The sequence below is a fragment of the Cheilinus undulatus genome, linkage group 7 (genome assembly GCF_018320785.1).
Source record: "Cheilinus undulatus linkage group 7, ASM1832078v1, whole genome shotgun sequence".
NCBI lineage: Eukaryota > Metazoa > Chordata > Actinopteri > Labriformes > Labridae > Cheilinus > Cheilinus undulatus.
In genome coordinates, this window is record NC_054871.1 from 41876137 (window position 1) to 41893387 (window position 17251).

Below are 17251 nucleotides of genomic sequence, written 5' to 3' on the forward strand. Positions count from 1 at the left end.
CGTTAGGCAACTCTTTGAAGCAGCTCCTCTTTGTTCAGTAGCTCGTCAAGTGATTAAATCAATACCTCATTAAGCAGTGTGATGTGTACCTGAAATTCAGCAGACGCTGGGACAGAATAGCTTCCATGCATGCACAGATGCTGATATAGGGAAACATATGAGGTGGTATTTATTATATCTACATACACATCATATATTTATTTGGGACCACTTATAAAAGTATTCCACAAAATGATTTGACTTATGAGCTCTTCCTAAATTAAAACATTGGTCAAAATTAGTGATGGATGCAAGTATTAACCTGTTTTCTTTGTATTCTGATAAATACAGCATCTTTTCTTTTCTTGAACATTTTCTGTAAATATAAAAATCTAAATGACAATAGAATAGAATACAATAATAAGTTGTATAGAGAGTGTGCAGTGGCTTCCATATTTCCTTTTATTTAATGTTGATGCTTTTTTCCAGGAAACATGCTTTGTCACAAAGGTGTATCCTATTCCTCCCTTTTGTTCCGTTTAAAGTGCTTTTATAATCACAAACTCGAGCAGCACAAACCTGACATCAGATAATCCGTAAAGATTACATGTTCAGGCTTTAAGGAGGGTATTGGCATTCAGGAGGTGAACCATAAAGAGCACATCCCTTTCTAGAAAACCGAGCATATACTGTATTTTTTAAAAGAGACCAGTAAGGCATTGAACAGGATTACACACCAAGCACAAGAAATTTATTTCATTTCAACACGTATTACTCAGTTCTTTATGGGATTTTGGTGATTTTATCAGATAGTCTTGAATATATTGAGTCAGATTTGAGGATTTATGCCAATTTCATGCCTCGCATTAAAACATTTATCCTTTTTTCTTTTTCTGAGACAGATAGACTTGATGGAAATAGTTTAGAAAGAAAATATAGATTTTTTTTAGTTCTGAGGAAAGGACTTATATTGTCAAGAGAGAAGGACATATAAGCAGAGGAGCTACCTCACAAACTACATAAACTTAGCACAAAAAGTGAGGAAATTTGTGTTTGGTAGATTATTTCTTGCTTCTTGGCAATCAATCTTATACTTTTGGAAAACTGGTTTATTTTCCTTTGAAATGGTGCCACAATTGTAAGGAACGTGCATTTGTGGGATGAGCAACAGAGCTGAGTATATGGGTTGTGCCCATGAAAAACGTGCCAAATCTTCTCTGCCAATGCCAAACAGCTTATTTTGCTGTTGCTGTTGACTCTTGTTTTGAGCCTCTATACGTGAGCATGGGCCCTGCTACAGTGGTCAGGTGTCTGCTCCAAGAATCGTCATGCCACATTTGACTGATCTGGATAAGGCCCATGCGATAGGGCATCTCAAACTGGTGTTCCGCAAAACCAAGTTGAGGCATTGTTTGGAGTGAGCCCTAGTACCATCTCCAAACTGAAGGCCAAGTTCCATATAACGGGGGATGTCAGAGACAGGTTGCGAAGTGGGCGTCCCAAGAAGACAACACCCCAAGAAGACCATTTCCTCACCCTGTCAGCACTTATGTACGGGAGGCTTTCTTCTACAGATTTGCAGTCAAGGTTTGGCTGACGGCTCTCTGCCCAGACAATCCAGAACAGACTGCTAGAGCCAATCTCTGGTCTCACAGGGCTGCCAGGAGGCCTGCCATGACTGCCCTTCACCGTCAGGCCCGTTTGTGCTGGTGTTGGTAGAAATCCCAGAGGGGATTCTTGAGATATGGTGTCCATGTTCATGTCCACATGGTCAACTAAGTGATGACCATAAGACCCAGTGACCTTGACTTTTGACAGTTTTGCAAGTTAGAAACAAATCCCTCTTTCACTCTCAGATATATAAGTTATAAACAACGACCTTGAACTTTAACCTACAGTCTCCCAGATCATACTGGTTCATCCTTAAATTAAAGTGTAAATTTGTGGAAAGTTTGATGAAAATACTTTAGAGCTTTTTGGAGATATTGTGTTTACAGGAATGACCTGGATGGACTGAGCCACAGACGGACCAACGGACAACACATAATACAACCAACCACATCACCAGGGATAAAAAAGACAAAGATAATTATCAAGATGATTTAAAGATTCAAAAAACAGCTCTGGGATGCTGACAGCCTAGTGATGGCAGGCAAGATAAAATAAAAACAACAAAACAGCTCTTTGACGGCAGTAGTGTCATTCTTATGAGCATCAGGATATAATTCAGGCATCCAAGAGATCTCTGACAGATTTTGTCTTGTCATACAGGTCAACATAAAAAACTATCACCCTGTTATTTTTCAGAGCTAAATTAAGAAACGGCTCAAAATCTGACATGTTTATGTGAGCTGCTAGCTTAGATTTATCACTCAATATCTCACAGAGTCAAAGGTATGTAATCAAAGGGTATTAAATCTACAGTTGCTGTTATGATAGTGTAAAGTGTTCAAAATGTCAGACTGTATCGATTTATGTTACTGATTTAGCTCTTTGTGTGTAAGTACTTCTATCATAATTATCATTATACGCTGCAGTAAACTCACCTTCACAGCACAATAATCAAAGAAGCCAGTCTCAGAGAAAATAGCCACCAGCACCATCTGGAAGAAACAGGGAACATTTGATTTTAAAATAAAAATGTTTCTTTTAATTCTGTAACAGGACTAAATCTTTCTTTCTCAAGAGTCATTACAACAGAAAAAGATGGTGATGAAATTTTAAACATTCCCTGCTTACAGATTCTTCATATTTTATATTGTTTCAAGATGATTTTCCTGATTGTACACAGGGATGATGTGAATTAAACATAATCTGGGATTTCTATCATTCATGAAGAGTCTGATGTTGTATAAGGTTCTAGAAGAAGTCATTCAAGTACAACCCCAGGACCAAAAAAGTTGTGATATCATGTAAAATGCAAATAAATATAGAATGCAATGATCTGCAAACCCATATTTTATCCCTATGAGATAATAAACCACTTACCAAATTTTAAAACTGAGATATTTGAGCGTTTCTTGAAAAATATCAGCTACTTTTGAATTTAATGGCAGCAACACATCTAAAAAACATGGTACAGTGCAACAAAAAGCTGAAAAAGTAAGCGGTACTGATGAAAAACAGCTGGAGGAGAAGTTTGCAGCTAAGTAGGTTAATTGGTATATACCACTAGAATGATAGTGTATAAAAGTACCATTTTAGAGAGGCGAGTCTCTCAGAAGTAAATATGGGCAGACAATCATCACTCTGCAAAAAATGGTGTCTAAAAATAGTGAAACTATTTTAGAAAAACGTTCCTCAACATTAAGTTGAGAAGTCTTTGGAAGTCCCACCATCTACTGCACATAATGTCATCAAAAGATTCAGAGAATCTGGAGAAATCTATGAATGCAAGGGGCAAGGCTTTAGGTCAATACTGGATGTGTGTGATCTTCAGGCCCTCAGGCCATCACTGCTTTAAAAAACAGGCATGATTCTGTACTGGAAATCACTACATGGGCTCAAGAACACTGCCAGAAATCACTGTTTGTCAACACAGTTCACTGTGCCAATCACTAATGCAAGTTAAAGCGGTGTTATGCAAAGAAGAAGCCATATGTGAAAACAATCCAGAAACACCGCCATCTTCTCTGGGCCAAAGCCCATTTAACATGGACTGAGGCAAAACAGAAAAACTGTTCTGTGGTCAGATCACTCAAAATTTGATTTTTTTTTTTTTGGAAACCACAGATGCTGTGTCCTGCAGACTAAGGCCCTGTTTACACAACAACATTCTGCTTTGTTTTCCGTCCTCGTTTACAAATAGTTCGACGTGCACACAAGACCAAAACACCAAAAATGCTGTAGTACACATACTAGGCCTGCTGGTGGTGTGATTTTACAATAAACCAAAATATGCACATGCCTAAATGCCATCACAACAGCATGGCTTCACAATAGAAAAGTCGGAGTGCTGAACTGGCCTGCCTGCAGTCCAGACCATTCACCAATAGAAAACATTTCCTAAAGAAAAGCCAGCAGTGTTGAGCAGCTAGAATCCCACACCAGACAAGAATAGAACAACATTCCTCTCCCAAAACTCCAGTAACTGGTCTCCTCCCTTCCTCCATATTAAGAGACTATTAGTTAAAGGATGCTGCACAATGGTAAACATATTCAAAAGCCATCAAATTTAAAATGGGATAATATTTTTCATGAAATTGTTAAATGTCTCAGTTTCAACATCTGATGTTTTTTTATGTTCTACCCTGAATAAAATGTGGGTTTCTGAGATCTGTAAGTCATTGCATCCTGTTTTTATTTACATTTTACACAGTGTCCCAACTGTTTTGGAGTTGGGATTGTATATAAAGTACTGTTGAAAAAATATTATTTGCAGGTAGTGCACATAAATATAATACATATTATCTTTGAAATATGTCGCCTGCAGGTTTGAAATATTGACAGAAACTTTCTCCTTCTGTTCTGCAGATTTGAATAAAACTTTCAGTGGCAGCTGTTGATGGTGGAAGTTCTCCAAAAGAAGCTGCCATCTGTGATTAACACAAGATTCAGATATCTCTGATCTGATAGAATCGTCCATTTTATGAATAATAGAAGAAAATATTCTCTAAAGGTTAATTATCTGTACTAAAGATAGAATATGTCTGAAAATGCAGGTTTCAATAAGGTACTGTCAAGACAACCTCCAATTTATACCTTTCTTGACAGGTCATGCTTGTTTCCATGGAGACAAGGTTTAATACTGTCAAATTCACTTGCCTCCACAGAAACAGATTTCACTGTCAGTGCTTAGAACGACTGTTAGAAATTGCAGTGACAGGATGTAAGGCGTCAGGTGGTGATATACAAGTCAGGAATAGAAAAAGTGGATTTTATGCCATTCTTACAGGTTTATATGTAGAAATAAACAAAATAAAGAGACTAACCATGCCAAAGAGAAGAGCCAGCGTCTCGTAGTCGATCCACTCTACCACAGTAACCAGACTGGGCCGCTGTGGGAGACACAAACAATACGATTAGATTGAAAAAGGACTTGTAAATTTCACATCCTTATGAGAAAAAAAATACAATTAAATATTCCATAAATCACTGCTCTTGAGATCAAACTCACTTCAAGTAAACCCCTGCTGAGTTTGTAGTGAATTGATAAAACTCCTCTAAGCAAGCATTAGATGTTATTGTTTTTTATACAGATTTCTTCTTTCAAGATAAATCTGAAAACACTGACAATGGTTTTATTCCAGGGGAGTTTTCTAAATCATACGGCTAAATATATTCAAACTAAAACACAGAATTAATGTCATCTAAGTATTACAAGAGAGCCCTCAAAACACATTTTTCAAGAGCTGCTTCAAATTTTATGAAATCTTTGACCTCATGAAAGCCTCTCCTACATCCATTACTGTGTTTTTCTACCAGGATAAATTGCTACCACAGATTTTAATGAAATTTTAAAAGTATGTGTTCTTGAGAGAGAGCAAAAATCTTTTTCCCCTCAGATTCATACCCATATATAGATCTTGGCAAAAACAAGCTTTGCATGTGAATGCAATGCAGAATAAACAACCTATATAATTACTCTGTCTACAAAATTAAGTCTAACTTGCCTTCAGAACAGAATGGCAATTCTGAGTCGCTACCTTAGCTTAGCTCAGATCCAACCCCAGCTCTAACAGCGCTGTGCTCAATAAAGAGACTGAAAAAATCAACAATTGTACAGTGAGTGGTTGCACCATAATAGAGTTGTGTCAAATGTCTGTTTTATTATGTTCAGCTGAAATCATAAATTGTCCCTGTAATATTACAACTTACTTAATCAGCCTCACAGTTTGTTGCTTTGACCAGCTTTAGTATCCAAATATACCCACCAGAAAGCAGAAATGAGCTGAGAGATGTCTGAGTACGGTTATTTATGAGATCTCTCAAAACTTAGACTCTTTTTAAGTTCATGCTAGGTGCTTGTTAACTGAAATTGCTATCCAATTCCTATGTCATACACTAAAGACAAACTTTATGATAAGCTACATTTAATGAGATATCAGTGTGTCATTTCCTTAGAGTCTTAGTGTAGGGTAAAAAAAAAAAAAAAAACTTACATCACCGATGAAAGCCAGAGCTGCTAAGGCTGCGAAAGATCCAAGCATGGCAGCCAGAGTACGATGCACAATCTGAAAAAACAAGAATTACTATTAAAACCCAATTCAGTAACTCTATCATGGGGAGAATTTCAAACATCAGGTTTTACATTCAGACATCAGCAATCTCTTTCATTCACAAACGATCTGAAAATCTGAACCCCCTTCTGTCAAATGGAGTGAAAATTAATTCTTGTAATGCAACGAGTAAATTAAATTTAAAGTCATGACCACAAGTTGACAGTTATTTTATAGTAATCTATTTTATGCTGCTTGGGATATGTTGTATTAAATCATTTATTTTCTAATGGTGCCATGGTGGTGCTGTCTGGTTTTTGTTATAAAATGTACCTGGATCTTTGAAAAAAAAAATTCAGAACATTTTATTCCCCCACGCTGTCTGGGCCCCTGAAAAACCCCAGAGAATGGGCTCTTCAGTGTTGTCATTTACTGATGATATCAGTGCATGTGTGTTGGATCAGTTGCATTGGTGCTAGCATCCAGGCTAACAGTTACCTCATTTTGGAACTGAAAAGTGTGTCAAAATATTATCAGGTTATGATGTTCAAATTATTTATTCATGCCAATTTTTAACCTCTTTTCTTCACTGTTTCCATCCATTTTAGCCACTTTTTTTTAACCACTTTTCACCCTTTTTACTGCTGCCTTTTTGCAGCTTTTTTCATTTCAAACCCATATTTGCTGCTTTATCCCTTTTTGCCCCTTTTAACCCTTTTGTGCCACTTAAACTCATATTTCCAACTTTTTAACTACATTTCAACTCTTATTTCTGCCAAGTTTTGCCACATTTTACCCATGTTTGCCTATTTAATCAATTTTCACCACTGATTTGCACCAAATGTTGCCACATTTTACAAATTTTTCCCTGATGATTGACAAAAGAATGAAAAAGTTATAAGGCATTATTGGTGTATTTTCACTGCAAAAAAATGAACAGTAGAGTTTTTAAGCATGGGCTCCTGTAATGGCCCCGCCCTATGGTGAAAACTCATGGTTTTTACAACTTTAGATCTCCATGTTGTCTAGTATAAGCAGAAAAAAATCTGGAGTCCATTAGATTAAATCCCTCGGACTAGTTTGTTAAAATATGAAACTCATGAATCGCTCAAAAATGCCAAAATTTGAAACTTAGCTGTTTGTAGTGGGCTTCCTGTACATTTTAGAGCATGGCCCCAGCAGACTTTTTTTTCATCTTATCATAATACATAAGTGTACCAATTTTCATGCATGTTGCTCTTCCCACCTTATCTCACATTGGTGGGATTGCACATTTCCATCAAAATACCAAAATATCCACCAGGGGACAATTTTCTGTAAAGTTTAGTGAGTTTTTGAACATGTTAACCACTTAATGCCTGATAACTCAAAAAAAAAAATAGACAGAAAATTCTCATTTTTTGGAACTGAAATGTTTATTTAACCTTCTACCAAGATCCCAAACAGAAAAAAATGCCATAAAATTTCACATTTATTTACTTATTTTTTTAAATCACATTTGATACATTGGGCATTTTTGGCAACTGATAATCAACTGGAAGGCATTTTTGTCATTTATATAATTATATTAAAAAGGTTTTAAAGTTATTCACTGATCATGTTGATTAGATAGAGGTCTCATAAAATTATGTGTCAAATATGATGCAATAGGCTTTAAGGGGTTAAAGTCCCCAAATCAGGGATTCTTCTGCTAGAAAATTTAAGCCTACAGATACAACCGGGTCCTAGCTGACCCTAGGTCGGTGCCTGGGCCCTATTAAAGACTAATGAAAACACCCATAACTAGACATTGGTCTAGAGCAGTGATAACTAACTGGAGGCCCCCCACAGCTTCCCATCCAGCTCCCAGAGGATGCTATTGTTTAACTTTTTTTCTTGAAGTCTGAAGAAAAACTTCAACCTAGCGGCTTATCAGATAAGAAGCATACTATTATTTCTGTAATTTGGCATGCTTAACATATGCTTATAATTGTTATCTTGTTTAAAGTTGCAGTTTTTTCCAATAATTTCCCACACAAGGCTCTCTGAGAGTGCACTTTCCCTCCTCTGAGAATTTTCACAGATCTGTTTCCTGCGTGTGTATTTGGCCAATCACAACAGAGCATACTAGCATCAAACTCAGTGAAAGACGTCAAGAGGGCCCCAGAAATATGTAGCTAAAATATCTTGTGGCTGAGGTGATGGGGGACTGATTTCATTGTTAAAGGTTTAAAGTCTCATTAATTTTGGGAGTAAATCATGTTTTTCCAAGAATATTTTAATTAGACAAAAACATAGATTTTATTTCAGTTTATTTCAATGTCCTGCCCTCACAGCGTCAGTCAAGAAAAAGCTGGCCCTTGTGAAAATGAAGTTGATGACCCCTGGTCTAGAGAATAAGTGTTCATAGTGTTGAAAATGTAACATACTGGAGAAATCTTCAAAAAAAAATCCAATTATTCTCCAAATATTTTGGATTTAGAAAAAGAAAATGCAAGTCAAACAGCTTGCTGGAGCTAATGTTCCATTTCGTCTTCAATGGTCTGTCATTTTCCTCTGTGTCAAAAACAGAGGAGTGCAACAGGAGACATTACAGACATTTCAATAACGCTATTCGGAGTTGCTCTCCTCCAACAGGCCCCATTACTACTCTCATGTATGAGGCATCTCATTATAAAAAACTGAGGCTCATGATAACGCTGATGTGCTATCAGACATCTGAGCTGCTCTTCTGACATTCATAACATGGCACTAAATTACAGGAAAGGAAGCAGTCTTATGAGGGAATAACGCAGACGCTGATTCTGAGGAGCAAACTGGAATCTATGGCCTTTTGTCTCGACCTACAGCAGGACTGATGATTAAAAAAGAAATTAAGAAGGAAGCTAACTCTATGTCATCTGCTTCACATATAAGACAGGTCTTTTATGGCAGAAGAAAACATCAGTTGTTGTCTTGAGAGAGAGCCGACTCTGTCAAACTCAAAGCTAACTGGGTCCTGTCACTCAGTGAATTAAAGCTTAGATGTACTTGAAACTTCTCTTTGTCCAATCTTTTCAAATCACACACAAAAGAGAACAAAATTATCCTCCTTTACTGCTTCAGCCTCTGTCATAAACTATGCCGCAATTGTCTTCTCTAGACTTCTGTAAGATTATTATACTAGAGTGCCCATTAAAAATAAGATCACTCATTGAGCTAAAGTTTAATGGAGAAAAATGATTGTCCTCTGCAGAGCAAGGCGTTCACTGATGGAGCTCAAGTCTTATGACATCTTGCTGATGTCTGAATAGCTGTGCACTGCATGCTCTCAAACTTAACAGACAATCGCTCGCACTTTCAATTACAGCCTCCACGAGCTGACAGTCAGCAACAGAGTTGACACATGGGAGTGAGAGTGCAGAGTGTAACTGTGCTGTCATATCTCATAGCCTGCTGTTCACTTTCACATCCTAGTGTTGCCCCTGCAGGCGCAGATTAGCGAGTTCACACCTTGTCGAGCTCAGTGAGATTAGCCCTTCTAATTAAAACCAAACACTGACTTGATATAAATGAAAATAACAGATGAATATCCAGGGAGCTCGCATCTAAACAAGGATCTGTAAAAGTGAGAAGCCAGTAAGCAACACATCAGTGAGGATTACCAACATGTGGGAAAGCATTTTATTTTTATCTTACAAATCAGCAACTCTAAATTACTAAGAGACATCAGACAGGTCATAAATCAATGTGTAGTTTCCTTATAGTTAAGTCATTTAAAAAATATACTTATGTACAACCCAAATCCAAAAAAGTTGGGTCGCTGTCTAAAATGTAAATGAATGCAATAATTTGCAAATCTCACAAACCAATGTTAAATTTATAATAGATCTTAAACAACACATCAGATGTTGAAACAGGCATTTAACCCTTTCATGAAAAATGTTAGCTCATTTTGAATATTTTGGCACATCTCAAAAAAGTAGAGATGGGGCAAGAAAAGGCTGGAAAAATAAATGGTACTAACAGCTGGAAGAGGTGGTAACAGGCCAGTAACATGACTGGGTTTAAAAGTAGCATTTTAGAGAGGCAGCGTCTCTCAGAGGTAAAGATGGGCAGATTAGGAATGCACGATTATTGGATTTTTGCTGATATCCGATATGCTGATATTTTTGCCGTTACGGATATCAATACCGGTATTACAATGTAGCTCAGACCTAAAACTTCAGCCCTTAAAACACACAATTTATTATAAAGAAGAGGAACAATGACTTGCAAGATTACTTTCTAAAAGAATCTAGTGTCGATGGCAGTCAGAACTCAGAACATGAGGCGCTCTGATGTAATAAAAATCCTTATCTTTATTTTCTATCTGCTCATTATTTCCTGATGAAGACTCATTGGACTCAAAACAGGTAGATATCCAAGTTTAATAAAGGACTTTTATTACACCAGAGTGCCTCAGATTCTCAGTTTTGACTGCTAACTACACTATGGACTCTTTTTTAAAGTAATCTGGAAAGTCATTGTTCCTCTTTTTTACATTATCTCCATGTCCTATTATCCTGAAGATCCTGGTTAAAAAGTTTTGGTTACTTTTGACCCCATGTAGCACTCACCTAACCTTGCAAAGCAGATGGATTTGCCCGTTTCTGTGTTTCTCACTGGCGAATCCATCTTGCAAAGCTCCCGTCCGAGACATTTGGGCCCAGTTAGAAAGTGACAGGACCAATCAGCAATGAGAGGCAGTACTTTCAGGCGTGGTGGAGTCGTGACATAAGCAAGCAACAACAAGAGGCCGGTGCAATTATGGTGGAAGGCATTAGCGTGGATGCTGCTAAAGCGGCAGTTTTCTGAACTTGACGACCTTTCTTCGTTAAAAGAAGAAAAAAGAACAGCACTGAGTTGTTTCCTTTTCAAAAAAACGACAAAAGTCATGTACTGACATGCCTACAGTCGCCATAGTTCACGTTATGCAGTTCCCTATGGAGTTTACTCCTCGGTAATGGCTACATCACGTGTTTTGTTGCTTTGATTGGCCCATAAAGATGTGACTGACAGAACATTCATCCAATCAACCTCTAAGTTTTTTTTTTCAAAGGCTCTGCCCTTTCCCAAATGCTGTCTATGAGTGGTTTACCAGATGGATGTGTGAAAAAAAATCCATCTGGTGTGTCAGGTTGGCACCCACCCACTTTTTATTCTACACACAATTTATTATTTTAAAGATAAACAAATTTCAGACTTTAAAAGTATAAGAAATAATGATGAATAAAGGAAAAGACTTCGGCTGCAGTAAATGTGTTGGTCCAGCCTAAAACTCCACTAACTTATTTGTTTGTACAGCCAATACTTACAGCTGATATCAACAGATTTTTATTGCCAAAATATATGCCAACATAAACTTGCATAGACTTTGATTATCCCACATTCTCCAGTACATAATGTCAAAAGATTCAGAGAATTTAGAGAAATCTCTGTGTGCAAGGCACAATGCCGAAGGGCAATGTTGGATCCTCTTGATCTTTGGGCAGCGCTGCATTAAAAGCAGGAATGATTCTGTACTGGAAATCATTGCATGGGCTCAGGAACATGTATGTCAAAGAAGAAGCCATATGTGAACACGATCCAGAAACACAGGGCCAAAGCTCATTTAGAATGGACTCAGGCAAAATAGAAAACTGTTCTGTGGTCAGATTGCTAACTGGCATCCGCAGAGGAGAGGGAGAGTCCAGTTTGCTATCAGCACACAGTTCAAAAGCCTGCATCTCTGACGGTATGGGGTTGCATTATTGCCAATGGCGTAAGCAGCTTACACATCTGGAAAGGCACTATCAAAGCTGAAGGTTCTGGAACAACATATGCTCCCATCCAGACTCTTCCAGGGAAGGCCTTACATATTCCAGCAAGACAATGCTACACCACATACCACATATGTCACAACAGCATGGCTTCACAGTAGAAGAGTCCAGGTGCTGAACTCATCAAGTTCTGCATCATTAAACAAAATAATCTGGCAAAGAGTACTCAGGAGTACTGAACAGCTAGAATCCTATATCAGACAAGAATGAGACAACATTCCTCTCCCAAGATTTGCAAATCTAGGATTCTGTTTTAATTACAGTGCCCCAACTTTTTTGAACTCGAGGTTGTACAATGTACTTGTTCACTTTCACTGTTTCTTCATCACATTATTGTAAGTGTTAATACACCTCTGTTTACTGTAATTGTCAAAACAATGTGTTCTGAGATAATAAAGAAATAAAAACAAAGAAAAATAATACTGCCTTTTCCATCAGAAGAAAATCCATGCATTGCATTTTAAATGTAGTATTCTTATGTCATGTTTTAGTTCATTTGATGAGGATAATAGAGGATACTGTCAGTATAAAATGTCCATACAGCTACAGCTATTTTGTGCTATGGGTTTTGAAGTCATGATGTCTTTCCTGACAGTTTGGGCTATTTTGCTGTTCCATAAAGTCTCCCAACTCTATTGCCTCATCCCAGGAAAATTTACATCTGAGAGTGTCTCCATGGGTCCATGTAATCCCTCTCTAATAGTCTTTGATAACAGAAAATATGGTAATGGTTTGCAATTTGGTTATCACAGTTTCTCCAGCATACAGGGAGGTTAGAATCATTATAAGATGACAGAAAACATACACAGACATTTTCAGGGGGGTGATAAATCTCAGGATCATGTTTTCCCATCCAAACCCTCTCTGTTTCAGTAAACTGGTACATTTCTACTGACACCTCAGTTATTTCCACTCTCCCTCAGATTTACTCCTCCTCCTTTCCTCCTTGTGATACCAAGTGAAGTTTAGCATTATTTTAAGCAGACCACATCAGTCAAATGCCCAGCTGTAATTATCTGACCGCCAACTGATTAAATCATCGCCTTCCATCACTTTAAACCAATTACAGCTCATTCTCTCACAAGGCGGTCCGTTTAAATGCCGATTCCATTTCATGACCCCTGCTACACCAGCGCTGATCACACTGCACTGCTGCTGGCACAGATTTTCCCAGCCTCCTCCTCTCTGGTCTAAAGCTTTTGTTGCACACTCACATGGGAGTTTTTAGCACTGCGACCCCTGGAGAGTCAAAGTATGTTGCTCGGCCAACCAAAGGGGCATCTTTTGAGTAGAACCGTCATTGCCGAACAAAATATCCATTTAGCGATACATGGTTAAATCTATAAAAATAGATTTAACCATGTAGATGAAATTGATTAAGATTTGACAGACCCCTTCTATTATCAGTATCAGAGTTATACTTTTTAAACAGCTACAACAGAGGTTTATTTACCTTTAATGCATTTCTTATGTTTATTAAAGCCAAATTTTGCATCTGAGTTATCAATACACATCTTCATTCTGTGTAAATTATAAAATCAGTCATGACTCTATTCTGCTTTACCCTTAGGAGTTCACTGGCTGTTTTGCTGTTTAGTTAATACTTTTCTTCTAACAATATAAAGCAATCAGAAAATGTTCAGCAGAAAGCACAAAAAAGTTATCATTTCAAGAGTTGGAACTTCAGAAAATGTTGTACACTTACAAATAAAATGGGTTAAATTACATATTCAAAGCTAAAAATGAATGCTTTTACACAGAATACACATGAATCTGTACGTTTTTTTGATCTTTTATAGCCCAAGGCACACCTAAGATCGAGAAAAAAAATTCAAGGCACACCAAAACCATATCTGTACAAAATAGGCTCTTACATGTTACAGTAAATCCAGGCATGTCACAGAGCCAAGTGCTGCCATTTAACTGAGATCAGCTGATCTCATGCAAACCCTCATCAGCTGACAGCAAGCTGCATCATTTTACTGGCAAATCGCATTCATGCTGCCATATTCAAACTGCTCTTGTCCGGCTACACTTTGCTGCTCCTTCTGCAAGCCACTTTTCACAACCCCTCTTTGATAAATCTTGTTAAATCTTTGATAGATTTAACAAAGTTAAAGTTAGACACCATGTTAAAGAAAACATCCTACATCATTTACTTTACCTCAAAGATGATGAGAACATACACCCCAGCCAGGATGATTCCAGCAATGGCCACCTGTGTCTCCACGGTGACGTAGAGCGACTGGTAGGTCATGGATAAAGGCACCATCTCGTTTTCATGCAGAAAGGCCTGAACGCTGATGGAGATGGGGTCACTGTACAGACAGATGTAAACACAGCGAAAACAGTTTTTCTCTCATTGAAACTTTCCCAGAGCAGATAATAATGTGAGGAAGTCTAAGAGCAGAGACATAGTGACTTTAAGACTCTACATTATTTTATAAAGCTGTCAAAAACAACAGCATTTAACCCAAATATTCCAAAATGACTCAACTTTAAGATGCATAAATGAATAAACAATAGGTAGGTAGGTCGGTAGGTACTTTATTAATTCAAAGGGAAATTCAAGACATATTGGAAAGGGGCTGGAAGTTGAACTTGAACCCAGAAGGCTCCCTTAGAGATAATGCGGAAAAATTCTGCATAAATTTATTTGACAACCATTTTGTCATATCGCACATATTTGCATGTTTGATAAAAAGACAGGCTCACTTCTCTTCCCTCTCCTCACACAGATTTGGGCAGGTGTAAGCTGAGGTGAGTGTATAAAGATGTAACGTCACCTTCCATAGTGCACTGGTGCTCGGCCCATGCAGGTAGGCTATAGCTGCCGACAAAAGATCATCTTCCACGATTGATAACCTCGCCCATAATCTACCATTGCTCTCTCTGTACACTTTGCCTGTGTGTTAAAGTGGTGTCTGGCGTCTTTTGCTAGAGGCGTCAAAATTAACGTAAGGGATTTTTATCATAAACCCCCCTATGTGAATAATCAAGAGGGATACTTCCCCCCCAGTTTAAAGATTGAATTTCAGGCCCTGTACAGTATGAGGTACATCCCAATATTAGAAAATATTGCCTTTTATTCCTGTATGCCAAGCATGCAGTCTTCATCAGGACAGCTCAAAACATGTAAACATCTTTGTGTAAAAAAGGTTTTTTATCACATCAGAGTGCCTCCGTTTTTCAGCTTTGACTGCTTTTTCTGCCAGGGACTGAATTTGCAAATAACCTGGCATTTTACTTTTTCATTTTTTGCAGTTTTATTCTTCTCTTCTCATCCTGAAGACCGCCTGATCCTCACTATAATGTTTTAGAAATGTGTAGCACTCATCCTGTTCTATCTTCTTCAATAAAAACATTTTTGACTACCACCACACTCTGAAAGTATCATGGTGAATACTGTCCAGACCATCCAGCATCAACAAAGACCTAACAGTCTCCCAGACACAGGCCCACAGATGCTGCATGCACCCTAAGTTTGTTTACCAGGGTAAATTAAAAAGTTCACAGGTCAGGACTTAAAGAAAAACTTCAGGGAGCAGGAGCTTTCTCTCTGTCCTCTGCTCTCTATCTTTCTATAACAGACATTAACATGTGCATTTTAATGAGATGATAAAGGGGCTTAATTAAACTCATTTGCTGACCACTGAAAAAACAGTTAGGGGGGTAGAGGCTATGACAGAGGATAAGGCTTATATACACACAGCTAGCAGGAGGGAATGCCACCTCAGTGGCAACAAACATCCTGCACCTTCCTGTCAAAGTGTTTCTGAGAAGTGTAAAGATAACTGCTGTAAAACAATCAGAAAATCGTGTCTGACTTCTCTTAACACTTACCAGGGCCCACTCTTTCTACCTGATTATCCACCACTTACTTCTCCATCTCAGTTCCTCTGTCTGCTAAAGGCAGCTTTAAGGTAAAGATATGACTGGACATTTTCATTTTCTTTCATTATGTTGATACTTTTCAGTACTATGGAACATTAAATAACATGTTGTGAGTTTTTGGTATGGAGAAAGGCTCAAAACAGCAAACAAAGTATCTTTGCTAATGCAAATTTGATAAGGTTTTCATGTTTACTTTTACATTCTAATATTTTAATCGGTCATGCTAAAAATATGCATAGTGCTCAATCATAGTGTGTTCTTTATTGCACCACAATGCACCATTTTACGATTGGTCTAACATTGGCATTGGCCGATGGTCATCCTGTTAAGTCATCTGCCCCTAGGTATTTAACATGCTATGCACTGACTGCAGTAGCCAATGTATGTCAAATGAGTAAAACAGACAAATCTAAAGTTCATGTTGTGAGAGATTAACCTAAAATATGACAAAAGCAATAATAGACAGCAGTCTCAGAAGTTTTTGCTGGGCACACCCTAAAGCTGGCTGTCCACGATGGCATCTTGGATGTGGTTGCAATTTGGCCAAAAAACAGCGGGACAGGTAAAACATTCTCCCATTGCCTACTCGCACCTGCAGGCTGTGCATGTTTTGTGTATGCCAGGAGTGAAGCCAGAAAGACTGCAGCAGGATGTCTCAACCCGATGGAACAGTATGTTTTAAGCCTGGTGTACACTGTGCGATTTTCCTGCGATTCAGCCACGAATTTGGAGTCGTGCGACTCTCAGTCGGATTGGGCGTCGTTTCTCAGGCTGTGTACAGGGGCATACGACAGCCAACCACAGCCCATCGTACGACCCCACGACCTGCTCCCAACTGGTTGTGAGGATTTCTGGCATGTTTGATATTTTAGTCGACTACAGACACTTCACAGTGACAGCAGAAACGCGAGCATAATAAACAACTTTGGGGGATTGTTTTCCTTTGTAAATGGTCAAACAATGTTCTAAATTACCATGACAACAGCTGGAATGACTTTCTGACGCATCCCGCAATGATAAAGTAAATAAACGAGCAGGAAATATTCCTTTCCGCAGACCTGCAGCTGACACAGACGGTGATGCTGTTTGTGTGTGTGAGACAGAGAGAGATAGCGGGAGAGGGAGAGAGACAGCAAGAGCGACAGAGAAAGCGGGAGAGAGATAGAGGGGGGAGAGAGACTATGACTGGAAACACTTCACCCTCAGACCCTGAGACTTTTTAAAAAGGAAACTCTGCGGGTTTCTGTCACAATCCGTCCTGACTTCAGTCCCACAGTGTGAGCACTCAGGTCGTGCACGACCGTCAGATCGTACATTGTGAGCACACAACTCGTGCGCGATGGTCGTGCATCATAAATGATTCAGTGGCACAGTACGAGATGACATTCTGCCACGACCATG

General features: G+C 38.4%; 1 protein-coding gene across 1 annotated transcript in view; it reads right to left on the reverse strand.

Annotated features, from left to right (window-relative positions):
• oca2 (oculocutaneous albinism II) overlaps positions 1–17251 on the reverse strand; it is a 115238-nt gene that overhangs the window by 71134 nt on the left and 26853 nt on the right. Inside the window, exons 8-11 of the mRNA XM_041792041.1 lie at positions 14121–14274; positions 6081–6152; positions 4911–4976; positions 2526–2582 (exon numbers count right to left, since the gene is read on the reverse strand). Coding sequence (XP_041647975.1) covers positions 2526–2582; positions 4911–4976; positions 6081–6152; positions 14121–14274 — 349 coding nt within the window. The remainder of the gene's footprint in view (positions 1–2525; positions 2583–4910; positions 4977–6080; positions 6153–14120; positions 14275–17251) is intronic.